Source organism: Rhinoraja longicauda, chromosome 28 (genome assembly GCF_053455715.1).
Source record: "Rhinoraja longicauda isolate Sanriku21f chromosome 28, sRhiLon1.1, whole genome shotgun sequence".
Lineage (NCBI taxonomy): Eukaryota > Metazoa > Chordata > Chondrichthyes > Rajiformes > Arhynchobatidae > Rhinoraja > Rhinoraja longicauda.
The window spans coordinates 28030415-28043970 of record NC_135980.1 but is presented as its reverse complement, the minus strand read 5'-3'; the positions used below and the strand labels follow the sequence as shown (position 1 = coordinate 28043970).

Below are 13556 nucleotides of genomic sequence, written 5' to 3'. Positions count from 1 at the left end.
CTTGATTCCAGACAGAAATTATGTGCAGGAAGGAGGGGTAGATTCTGGCTTACACCGAAGATAGACACAAAATGCTGGAGTAACTCAGCGGGTCAGGCAGCATCAGTGATGCAAGTCAACTTCACTCGCAGTAAGAAAAAATATTGCACCAAATCTCAGCACGTTATTTCAATGAATCAATCTCTTCTTCCACAGAAACTACTTCTGTGTGATTGGCAGATTTTTCGACGACCTTGGCTAAACCATTAATGACCAATTCCCCTGAACACCTGCGGCTGCACAAACCAATGACTACTCTGATTTTCTACAGAAGCCATAAAGTGGTATGTAAAGTCAAGAAGTCATTACTTCTGTATCTGTGGAAGGTAATCCTAGTTTAAATAGACTTCATTCCTTTCTAAGAGCCCACAGCCCCAGTCAACTGAATACTAAAGATGATTTCTTATAATAAACAAAAAAATGTTGCATAGCTAAAAAGCTCAAACAGGAAAGATCAACGCACCAATGTCAGGGTGAATTCGCTGCTGGATAATTAGACCTTCCCAGTTTTTGCCTTTGATTGAAGCAGGAATTTGTGTTCACCTACTGAAAAATGCAGGGAAAATAAATTGTCCTTGGCCCAGGCGAAAATCCCATTTATTTTCTGTTTAATGCAATTGCCAGGATTTTGTTTACACAGTGACAATACAGAGTCATAAAGTCATGGAGTGATACAGTGTGGAAACAGGCCCTTCGGCCCAACTTGCCCACACCGGCCAACATGTCCCAGCTACACTAGTCCCGCCTGCCTGCGCTTGGTCCATATCCCTCCAAACTTGTCCTTTCCATATATTGAGCCCGATTCCACAGTATTTCACCAGCGCTGTTTTATCACAGCGATTATTCTTCAGCTTTGTGTGTTAACATGTTCTAAAGCAGGAGAATATCATACTTGAGTTCAGGATAGAAGCTGGAGCCACAGCTCTAATGCTGCTGCCTAAATTGAGACATGTCTGCATGGTGCTGTAGGTCATATTGCTACTTTAAAGGTACTTTACAAATTGAAATTGCTTCTTTTGGAGTTGTCAATTCTGGAACCCATATCCCAGGAAGTTGTGCTTTTTAACGATGGTGGTGGAAGGAGAAGGAGAAGGAGGCTACACAACAATTTCACAAGATGCACCAAGGAGATGCAAATCAAATTGAAGACAGACACAAAATGCTGGAGTAACTCAGCGGGACAGGCAGCATCTCTGGGTAGAAGGAATGGGTGATGTTTTGGGTCGACACCTTCAGGTCTGAAGAAGGGTCTCGACCCGAAACATTATCCATTCCTTCTACCCAGAGATGCTGCCTGACCCGCTGAGTTACTCCAGCATTTTGTGTTTATCTTTGGTGTAAACCAACATCTGCAGTTCCTTCCTACACACATCAAATTGAAGGTTTCCATCACCATCTCGTGCTCGATGTTGAGAGCACACTTTCACAGCAACGAAACAGCTACATTATTAACCCCTCAACTGAGCATGTGCTTCGACACATCTATCTCCACTTAGAGTCACAAGAACTTGTCCTTGGTGTGGCAACAAATATATCAACACAAGGCACACCCAACAAATGATTAGCAAAGAATAGATTTAAACCACACAGCGGTGAAGTTTAGGAATAATTTCAAGAAACAGCATCTTAAACATTAGCTCGACGGTTCAAAATGAAAATTGAATCTTGCAATTCAAGAGAGCATCAGTGCCCCCTGGTGCACAATGTGTACTGAACCACTCGACAAGGAAGGGAACCACAGAATGCGAAGTTCCTAAATTCCATTCTGGACGATTTAGGCAGTGTTGGTATAAACATTAATATTTCAATATACTGGATTAAGGGAAATACTTTTTTATTTCTTAATCCAGGATAGTGATGTGTTTGTTTTAACTCGAACACTGCCTAAATCATCAAGATTTGGTATGTTGTATCCAGCAAAACTCCGAGTGACCTACAATCAAAATGAATCCTTTTTTACTGACCATAATAAAGCACTGGAATTTGCTCGGGAGATCGAAAGGTCGCTGAAGGCTTGATTATGATTTCACGGCTATCTTAATTGGCAGACATCTGATTGGACTTTAAAAATATTAAAATTCAAAGATTTAAGTTTAGTGTATATACTATACGTATATTAACCGTAACTAATAATTATTAATTAAAAAACATATATATTTTTATTAATCATCACTAATAAGAAGTATAAGTAATATTTGATTTATGTAAACCTTACTTTGAATACTTAATTAATACACTTTAGATAGAAAAATCGATTTATTATAGACTAATTAGTTTCGGGCCCGCCCCGTTTATCTCTCTTTTTAAAAATAAAAAAAAACAAATAATAACTGTGTTAAAAAACGGAGCTAGTATTAATTTTTTTTTACATCTCACGGAAGTCCTTAGATTTTTTGCCACCTTAGGGTGGCTAACACTAACTGCACTAATTGTAGTTGTAGTTTTAGTTGTCTCTTCTTTTTTCCTGCACTCTTTTAACCTTTTATATATTGATTTTTTTTTTAGATTTAACTTTTATTATCATGTCATTTTTCAGAAATTATATACTTTTGGGAGATATTTCCGGGAGGCACTCTACGCTGTACAAAAGATCATCCACCCCTCATTCAAGAAAAATGTTGTAGTCCGGGTGCCAGACCATTTGCTTTATTATAGACAATAGACAATAGACAATAGACAATAGGTGCAGGAGTAGGCCATTCAGCCCTTCGAGCCAGCACCGCCATTCAATGCGATCATGGCTGATCACTATCAATCAGTACCCCGTTCCTGCCTTCTCCCCATACCCCCTCACTCCGCTATCCTTAAGAGCTCTATCCAGCTCTCTCTTGAAAGCATCCAACGAACTGGCCTCCACTGCCTTCTGAGGCAGAGAATTCCACACCTTCACCACCCTCTGACTGAAAAAGTTCTTCCTCATCTCCGTTCTAAATGGCCTACCCCTTATTCTCAAACTGTGGCCCCTTGTTCTGGACTCCCCCAACATTGGGAACATGTTATCTGCCTCTAATGTGTCCAATCCCCTAATTATCTTATATGTTTCAATAAGATCCCCCCTCATCCTTCTAAATTCCAGTGTATACAAGCCCAATCGCTCCAGCCTTTCAACATACGACAGTCCCGCCATTCCGGGAATTAATCTAGTGAACCTACGCTGCACGCCCTCCATAGCAAGAATATCCTTATTATAGACCATTTATCGGTTAAGATGCAAGATTCTATTAGGAAAACAGGGGTTAAAGGTATTACATTTTGTAGTTGGAATGTCAAGAGTGTTAATGAATCAATTAAAAGAGGTAAAGTACTTTCACATTTAAAATCTATTGATGCAGACATAATGTTCCTTCAGGAAACTCATCTAAAAAATGTAGCACATAATAGACTGAAAGGCAAATGGATTGATAAAGTATTTCACTCATCGTTTCCCTTTAAATCAAGAGGTGTTGCTATTTTAATTCGTAAGGGTATACCATTTATAAATACTTCCTCTATAGTCGACACTGAAGGTAGATATGTTATATTAGTGGGAGAACTATATTCTACAAAATTGATATTGGTGAATGTCTACGCACCAAATTTTGATAATCCGTTATTTTTTAAAAAAATATTTAATACCATTCCAGAATTTGGACAATATAACTTGATAATTGGAGGAGATTTAAATTGTACATTAGATCCTTATTTGGATAGATCTTCAACTCAAAGGAAAACAAAATCCAAGTCGTGTGAATTATTAAACTCTTATATAAATAATGCAAATATAAAAGATGTTTGGAGGATTGATAATCCTTCAGGCCGAGAGTATTCATTTTATTCACCTGTGCATAAAACTTATTCAAGAATTGATTATTTCTTGGTGGACTCCAAACTTATTCCTTATACGTATAATTCGAAATATCATAATATTATTATATCCGATCATGCCCCTTTAACATTTAGGGTAAAACTCCAAGGAGTAACGGGGAAACAGACTAATTGGAGATTTAATCCGCAAATCTTAAATGAAAAAGCATGTTATGACTATCTTAAATCGCAATTTGAGATTTTTTTTAACGCATATGACCTTCCTGAAACATCTGCGTCCCTGCTTTGGGAAACATTTAAAGCGTTTGTGAGAGGATGTATTATTGCTTTTCAAGCGTCTCAAAACAAGAAGAACCGAGCTGAACAGAATGACCTGGAAAGTCAGATAAGACAGTTAGACATAACAAATGCCATCGCTCCCTCTATTGAAATACATAATAAAATTGCAGTTCTCAAATATAAGTTAAATTATATCCTTTCAGCTCATATTTTAAGGCTTTTTCAATATACTAAACAAAAACATTTTGAATTTGGAGATAAACCACAGAAATTGCTAGCACGTCAACTCCGTAAATTAGAAGATGATTCTACAATTCATAAAATTAGATCAGAAAATGGAGATTTGCTTAAACTACCTAAGGATATTAATCAGAGATTTTTGCAATTTTATCAGTCATTATATTCATCAAAAATAACAGATACTTCTGCGCAGATGCAAAAGTTTTTGCAGGAATGTAATCTTCCTGGTTTGAATGTGAGTGATAGAAATTTACTGGACGTTGAAGAGACTATTAAATCCATGAAAAATGGGAAGACTCCTGGCCCTGATGGCTTAAATAATGAATTTTATAAAAAATTTAGTGGTTTGATCTCTCCACGTTTGCAAACTGTATATAGTCACGCCTTTAAACAACAGAGATTGCCACAAACTCTGACTGAATCAACAATAATCCTCATTCCTAAAAAAGATAAGGATTCTGAAGACCCTGGTTCATATAGGGCGATAGCTCTTTTAAATACTGATCAGAAGATATTAGCGAAAATTTTAGCTCAGAGATTAAGTCTAGTTATAGACAAATTGATACACCCCGATCAATCAGGCTTTATAGCTAAACGATATTCATTTTTCAACTTGAGATGCTTGTTTAATATAATTTATTCAAATAGACTATTAAATGAAGATTTAGCAATCATCTCGCTAGATGCTGAAAAAGCATTTGATCAAGTAGAATGGCCCTATCTTTTCTCAGTGATGGAAAAATTTCAACTAGGTGAAAATTTTTGTGCATGGGTGAAACTTTTATATACATCCCCAACAGCTAGAATATTAACTAATCAAATGCTGTCATCTAAATTTCATTTAGCTAGGGGTTGTAGACAAGGATGTCCACTATCACCACTTTTATTTGCCCTTATTATAGAACCACTTGCTGAGAGTATTAGATCAAATTCAGATATTCATGGCTACAACACTAAACATACAACCAATAAAATTTCTTTATATGCGGATGATGTATTAATATATATTACAAAGCCAGAAATTAGCATTCCGAATTTATTAAATCTCATAACTCAATTTGGTTCATTTTCAGGTTATAGAATTAACTGGTATAAAAGTGAAATTATGCCAATAATGGAGCATAATCCGGCCATACTTCAACAATTTCCTTTTAAAATTGCCTATGAAAAGTTTAAATATCTTGGAATTTACGTGACTAGGAAATATACTTCTTTATTTAAATCAAATTTTCCTCCTTTACTTGCTAAATTACACAGAAATATCCAATTTTGGAAAACACTTCCTATATCATTAGTTGGTCGTAGTAATGCTATAAAGATGATCTTTCTTCCACAGCTACTATATTTATTTCAAGCAATTCCGATCTATCTTCCAAAAAAGTTTTTTTTTTAAATTGATTCAATTGTCACTAATTTTATTTGGGACTACAAGACTCATAGAATAAATAAAAGACACTTATGTAAGTCTAAAATTAATGGAGGAATTGCTTTACCTAACTTTTTATTTTATTATTGGGCGGTTAATATTAAAAATATAACCTGCTGGTTGGATGATTCTGATCAACAACCGGATTGGTTAAAGATGGAGAAAGAGGAATGTTTACCATTCGATATTGGTGCGATCCTCTTAGCTCCAATAAATTTAAATAAAAAAACATATGGAGGTAATCCCATTATACATAGTGTTATCCGTACCTGGAAACAATTAAAGCTTACGTTAAAATTGAGTAAATTATCTGTTTTCCTTCCTATTGCGAATAATCCTTCTTTTAAACCGTCTGTCTTACATAGAGGCTTTGCTCAATGGAAAAGTTATGGAATCAAAAGGGTGGGAGATCTTTATCATAAGGGAACTTTTCTTTCGTTTCAGGAGTTACAGCAGAAGTACGGATTACATGTTAATAATTATTTTAGATATTTACAACTTAGAGATTATGTAAAATCACACATGCAAGAATATAAGTTTAGAGGTCCAGAAACACTTGATGTATGCCTGAATCGATATTATAATTCAAATAAATTAATATCCTTTATTTATAATACTCTCCTTGACACTGACATTCCGTCATCAGAATCTTATAGACGAGCATGGGAGGACGAATTGAATCAATTTATAATGCAAGATATATGGGATGAAAGCTTACAACATATACTTCAATGTTCATTGAATACTAGACATTCCTTAATACAATTTAAAATAATACATAGATTACATTATTCGAAGACGAAATTAAATAGGATTTTTCCTAGTATCTCTCCTATTTGTGATAAATGTCAATTTCAAGAAGCTAATTTAACTCATATTTTCGTAACTTGTATAAAAATGCAAAACTTCTGGTTGGAGATTTTTAAAATAGTTTCTAAAGTTATTAATAAAAAATTAGATATGGACCCAAAATTAATTATATTAGGATTATCAGAACATAACTCAAATTTTACAGTAAGTCAGGTACATTTTCTTGATTACAGTCTAATAACTGCGAAAAAATTAATACTTAAATTTTGGAAAAAACCAATAACCCCCACAATTAAAATGTGGACTACGGAAATGACAGAGACCCTGCATTTGGAAAAAATAAGGTTTGCCTTAATCGACAAACCTGAGTTGTTTTTAAAAATATGGTCTCCATTTATTGAATTTTTAGAAAAGTAAATAGGTTTGGCACAGGACTAAAATAAAAAAATTTAAATTAAAAGTTGAAACTTGAGTTAGGGGTTGGATGTACAACTGTGGTTATTGTCTCCCGGATCTACTCCCTTTAATTTTTATTGTTAGATCCTTTTTTTATTTTTTTATTAACCCTCTTATTCTCTCTCCCCAAGTTTATAGTTTTTTATTTTTATTTTTACTTTCTCTCTTCAAAAATTTAAAAATTGAAGCTATGTAAGAACTTTGTAACAAATGTGTTTTTTCTTATTTCTATTTGTACATATGCTTTTCAAAAAATAAAAAATAAAAAATAAAAAATCATCAAGATTGGAATTTAGGAACGTCCTTTTCTGTGGTTCCTATCAAATACTATAAGGTCATAAGTGATAGGAGCAGAATTAGGCCATTCTACACCAATCAAGGCTGGTCTATCTCTCCCTCCTAACCCCATTCTCCTGCAACCGGAGGAAACCCACGCAGTTTCCTACTATTAACATATATACAGTTAACCTACATGACTTAAATTTCATTTTATATAAATAAATTCTATAATGTATAAATTCTATGATGTATTGAAGAGAGAGTTAGATTTAGCTCTTAGGGCTAACGGAATCAAGGGATATGGGGAGGAAGCAGGAACGGGGTACTGATTTTGGATGATCAGCCATGATCATATTGAATGGCGGTGCTGGCTCGAAAGGCCGAGTGGCCTACTCCTGCACCTATTTTCTATGTTTCTATGTTGAGCGCAATTTTGAACACGGGTGTATCTTGCAGTCAACAGATTCATTGCAGCAATTTGCTGTAACTGGTGTTATTTACCTGAGAAATAGCTTTGAAAGCAGTGGTTTTCCCAATTTTCTCCCCACTCCTGCTGACAGTTTCTGCAGACTGTTTTGCTGCTTCTTCCACTCCTTCCCTGATTTTTTTACCGATATCAGATTTACCAACTTCATCGAGGCTCTGTGGTGGAGAAAAGAACACGCGAGTAAACGTATGATAATCAACAACCTTCAAAAGCTCATGAGGTAAAGAGTCAAACTCCACTAACGTCAGACACATGTGAATCGGGCAGATTAATTCTCTTCCCAGTGCTGGCGCCTGCAGAGGTACGGTTCTGCAGGTGCTGAAAGCTCTGTGTTCACTTTACTGGTCTCAAAAAAGAAGGCAAACGCAATGCTAGCATTTATTTCCAGAGGGCTAGAATACAAAAACAGGGATGCAATGCTGAGGCTCAATAAGGCACTGGTCAGGCCGCATTTGGTGCATTGTGAGCAAGTTTGGGCATCATATCTGAGGAAGGATGTGCTGGCCCTGGAGAGGGTTTACAAGAATGATCCCAGGAATGAGTGAGTTTACTTATGATGAGCGTTTGACAGCACTGGGCCTGGACTCACTGGAATTAAGAAGAATAAGGGGGAACGTCATTGAAACGTATCGAATAGTGAAAGGCTTGGATAGAGTAAATGGCAGGGTCCTGGAGAGTATTATAAAATGAGAAACCTAAGGATGCAAGTACATAGTTCCATGAAAGTGGCAGCACAGGATGGCAAAAAAGGTGTTTGGCATGCTTTCCTTCATCAGTCAGGACATGGCGTACAGGAGTTGGGACGTCAGTTTATAGCTGTACAAGACGTTGAAGAAACCATACAGAGTATTGCGTGCAGTTTTGGTCGCATAACTAAAAGAAGGATGTCATTAAGCTGCAAGGGCACAGAAAAGATTCACGAGATGTTACGGGGACTGGAGGGTTTACAAGAAAAGACTTTCTGCTGTTTTATGTGCTTTAGTTATTCAATACTTTTAGCGATAAACACTCCTTCAATTAAAGCAAGAAAAAGCATGTTTCCCCCTTTGGAATGGTTGAATGTTGTGTGTGCGTCTGAGTTCCCAGGGAAATGCTGCTGGGAGGGGCGATGGAGTGTTCAACATCAGAACACACGCAGGAAATCCTAGGCAATCAGCTGAATGGAAATTAGGGACCTCTGCTTTGCATAGGTTTCCTGACTTTCAACGCTGATACCGAGCAATTCTGCAGAAATTAGGCCATTTGTCCCATTAACAGGTTTTATGTAGTTAACAGCCCAAAGGCGAGTGATCCTTTATATAAATGCCATAATATACTTGAATTCAACATAGCGCTCGAAAAGGAGATATTTGAAATGAACTACTAATACAGTAAACCCTCGCAATAACGGACCTCTATATTGCAAATTTTGGTTATGGCGGACCCAAAGATAATACAGCAGAGCAAGATAGACCACTCGACCCTAAAATCCGTAGTATGTCATAGCGCCATTTTAGTAGGCAGAAACTCGCAGGAATATTTTAAAAGAAAAATAACAAAAATCTGTGAATCGATAGACGAGATATATTCTGCATTTTAATGGTATCATCACACATACTGTTCCCCCAAAACACTGATTACACTGCGAGAGGCATAACGAACAGCGGGATTTGCCTACTAAAATGGCGGACATTACTCTCCTTTGCGTGCTACACTTCAGCATGGGCGGTTTCGACGGAGTGGTCCATCTGGCTCCTCCAGTATCTTTGAGCGGACCAGAGCTCCCATCGCACCGCCTTCTCCCCACTTCCGTCAGTTACCCACTTCCGTGGCAGGAGCTACAGTTTGGGGGGAGCGGAGAGAGCGAGCAGCATGAAGGGGGCGTGAGTACCGAGCCCGTCCCGGGCGCACCGCGTGCGGGGCCGGGGGCTCTGTGGCTCCCTGGCCTGTGAATTCCCACTTGTTTAACCCTCCCCCCTCCCATGACGCTGCGTTTCTTCCCTCCCGGCTTTGGGTTAAACTTTACACCCCTCGCTCAGTTATGGTGGACAATCGGCAAAACGGACACCATTCCCCCCCCCCAGTCCACTATTGCGATGGTTTACTCTGTTGCACATTTAAATCAGCCTAGTTTCAAAAGAATGAAATACAGGATCCTCACGGTACACGGGGCAAATCTGTTAAAGTTTAAAACCAACTTCTATCCTTTAAGGACAAGATAAGATCGACTTGAATGGATGATAAGAGATAAAACTAGTGCATACGTAAAGTAAAAACATGTGTAGGAAAGAACTGCAGATGCTGGTTTAAATCGAAGGTAGACACAAAATGCTGGAGTAACTCAGCAGGACAGGCAGCATCTCTGGAGAGAAGGGATGGGTGATGTTTCGGGTCGAGACCCATCTTCAGACTCAGAAGTCTGAAGGAGGGTCTCGACCCGAAACGTCACCCATTCCTTCTCTCCAGAGTTGCTGCCTGTCCCGCTGAGTTACTCCAGCATTTTGTGTCTACCTTCAAAGTAAAAACTTAAATGGATCCTGCCGACTAGGAGAGATATAAAGGGCAACAGAGGCTCAGAAAATGAACAGGTAGAAATCTGGTCTATCACATCTGCAACAGTCAAAAATAAACTACCCATTCCAATGCTACCTTACAACACAGGCCTTTAGATCATGAATCAAGGTCGTGGTTCTTCAACTGCACATACAAGAGTCATAGAGTCATACAGCGTGGAAACAGGCCCTTCGGCCCAACTTGCTCACACCGACTATCATGTCCCATCTACACTAGTCTGACCTGCCTAGGCTTGGCCCATAACCCTGTGCTACTTAAACATCATGAAAGTTTCCACCTCTACTTTCCAGGCAGCAATCTTTTGTTGAGAATAAATTCCATTGAAATCCCTTCTAATCTTTCCAATAATTACTTATAAATTAATGTCCCGGGCTTTTGACCTCTTGCGACAGATTTCTAAATAATTGCAAAAGTGGACACTTGAAAATAAAGTCAAAGTGAAAATAAGCCAAAGACATTAAATGAATAAATATTTTGGGCTAGTATTTGAAGTGGAGTAAGATGATACAGTGATTAGTTGTGTTTTTAAATCTTATAATTTCATTTAATAAAATGCCTTCTCTTGGGCACAGCGAGATATTATTTATGCTGGTTGAAGTATCTACGCTAAAGATCATGGTTTAGAAATTGGAAGTTGGTCTTTCAGCCAACACAGTAGGAAACACAGTCACAGGAAGAAGGAAACACAGTCACAGGAAGAAGGTGGTCAAAATTTGTAACTTGCTTCTGCAAATGGCAACTAATGGTACATCAATTGTTCATTTTAAAATTGAGGCTGATGATTTTTTCTATCAACAAGATTGGATTTGGAGATTTAGATCCCAGATTAGCCATCATCTGATAGAATTAAGTTATAGTCTGAAGAACTTAAATGGCTAACTGCCTGCTCCTATGTTCCCATAACTTGGAATTGGCAAGAGTCAAGATGCAGCATGATATGCCATTGGATGTAAGACAAGAAAAACTAGTGGTATCGGCGCCATGCTACCTGATAAAACAGAACTTGTGCTGTAAACTTTTACAGTTGAGAAGCAGTAATTGAGAAAATTGCCAACTTTGAAAACAGTTCTCCGATATTGTCAGTTAGATCATCAGCTAAACTCACCTCTTTTACTGTTTCTGAAAACTCTTCCAGTTTTTTCTTTAAAACTTCTGAGGTTTTTGCTGTTTCAGATTCAATAGTTTTCTGAAAAAAATAAACAATACTTAATCACAGTAAAATTTATGACCGTGCCTAACATATGAAGATTTTTTTTTTTAACTTACATATTTTTTCCTTGCTCTTTGTAAAGCTTCTGATTCTTCTAACCTTTTTGCTTCGTCTCGAAATTTCTTAATACTATCTTTCATTTCTTTGTTTTTTGCTAGTTCTTGTTTGATATTGTCTAATAAACCACCGAGAAAACCCCTTCTCCCTTCTGACGTGTAACTTCGAACCTGTAAAGAAATGAGAACATTTCAAACAAACTCCGTAGCCTTAGCTTTTTGGACAATCAGCTTGGACACTCAGTCTTGCCACAGATGGCATCCATCTCTCATTTGCTTCTCTTAAAGGCACAGGGATGGTGTGGAGATGGCTAAAGAACATGGGACTGATATGAAGACTGTCATTTGAGAATCCATTCATATATTGGATATTACCAATAATATCTCATCGTCAGCAGGGGCAAGATTAATAATGCACTGGCAAATAATCAATATAGTGGAGGAAAATCTTCTACTGAACTACCATAGTCTTGTTTAAACTCTGAAATTTCATCTGGTTTTGGCAATGTACACAGAGATTATCAGAATAATACCAAGGATTAAATTCTGAGAGCAGATGCATAACCCAAACATATATTGGCTTGAATTTAGAATTTTGCAGATCCATCTAATTAAATTAAAGTGGCAATAGTGTTGGAGAGAGAGAATATAAAGCCGATGTTTCAGCTGGAGGGGAGAATCCAGAATAAGGCACCATCTTAAAAACTGGGCACTTTAAAAATGTAATGAAAGTATCCTTTCAAATTAAGAATGCGGGTAATGGAATTATTATTTCCCAAAAAGAAGCTGTTAGGAGTTTGAATCGGTTGCGATTTTCAAGATGGATTATAAAACAAGGCTATGTGTAGGAAAGAACTGCAGATGCTGGTTTAAATCGATGGTAGACACAAAATGCTGGAGTAACTCAGCGGGACAGGCAGCAACTCTAGAGAGAAGGAATGGGTGACATTTTGGGTCGAGACCCTTCTTAAAACAAGGTTATGAAGGTTTAAAGATGGAAAATTGGTAACTAGAGGCACAGAACAGACCGTATCAAACAAAGTACTGGAACAAGCTCAACGAGATATATGGGCTCGTGCTTCCAATCTGGCACTCCTACCGTGGAAGAGGCAAAAGCATTAGCAATTGTAAAGGGAACTGAGATTAAGAGTTTGTAAATGGCAAGTAAGCACCTCACTGGTTCAAGGTTATGACTCGTGGAGTCTTCGGTGCAAATAAGGCATCAAATTGGTGCAGCAAGAAAGAGAACAGGTGAGAGACAACCCATTACTCGTAATACCAAAGGCGTGGCTAGGTTTTTCTATACAGTATATTCCAAGTGAGCTATTGGGACACTGGCCATTTGCCCAGCATGACCAATTTTTTTATACAAGATGTAATTAATTTTATTACATCTCCTTTCTTTGGTTTCAATGTTTACATTACCTGACACTGCTCTGCAGAACGATTGCATATCCTGTAAATCCGTGTTCTGTTGTGCACTGGGACTTGAGATCTTGTGGATAATAGCTTAATACTTGTTGATAGACATATCTGCAAATAAAAGATTTATAATAAAAATGAGTGGTTTCATTTTACAGCATCTTATATCCCTCAAGACACCCAGAAGTATTTAACTTTTATTGAATTACTAGATTTCTAATCATTATCACGTGAAAAAAAACCCATGGAAACTGTTTTATCACACAAAAGAGCATAATATAGATACAAAATGCTGGAGTAACTCAGCGGGTCAGGCAGCATCTACGGAGAAAATGAATCTGTGACGTTTCGGGTCAGGACCCTTCTTCAGTCACCTGTCCATTTTCTCCAGAGTTGCTGCCTGACCCGCTGAGTTACTCCAACATTTTGTTCTCCAGCATTACATTATGCTCTTCCCAGCATCTACAGATCATTTTTACTACATTTATTAAAAGA

General features: G+C 37.5%; 1 protein-coding gene across 1 annotated transcript in view; it reads right to left on the bottom strand.

Annotated features, from left to right (window-relative positions):
• The window catches only part of timm44 (translocase of inner mitochondrial membrane 44 homolog (yeast)), a 78180-nt gene that overhangs the window by 52518 nt on the left and 12106 nt on the right, over positions 1-13556 (bottom strand). Inside the window, exons 2-5 of the mRNA XM_078423607.1 lie at positions 13065-13172; positions 11640-11810; positions 11479-11559; positions 7835-7975 (exon numbers count right to left, since the gene is read on the bottom strand). Coding sequence (XP_078279733.1) covers positions 7835-7975; positions 11479-11559; positions 11640-11810; positions 13065-13172 — 501 coding nt within the window. The remainder of the gene's footprint in view (positions 1-7834; positions 7976-11478; positions 11560-11639; positions 11811-13064; positions 13173-13556) is intronic.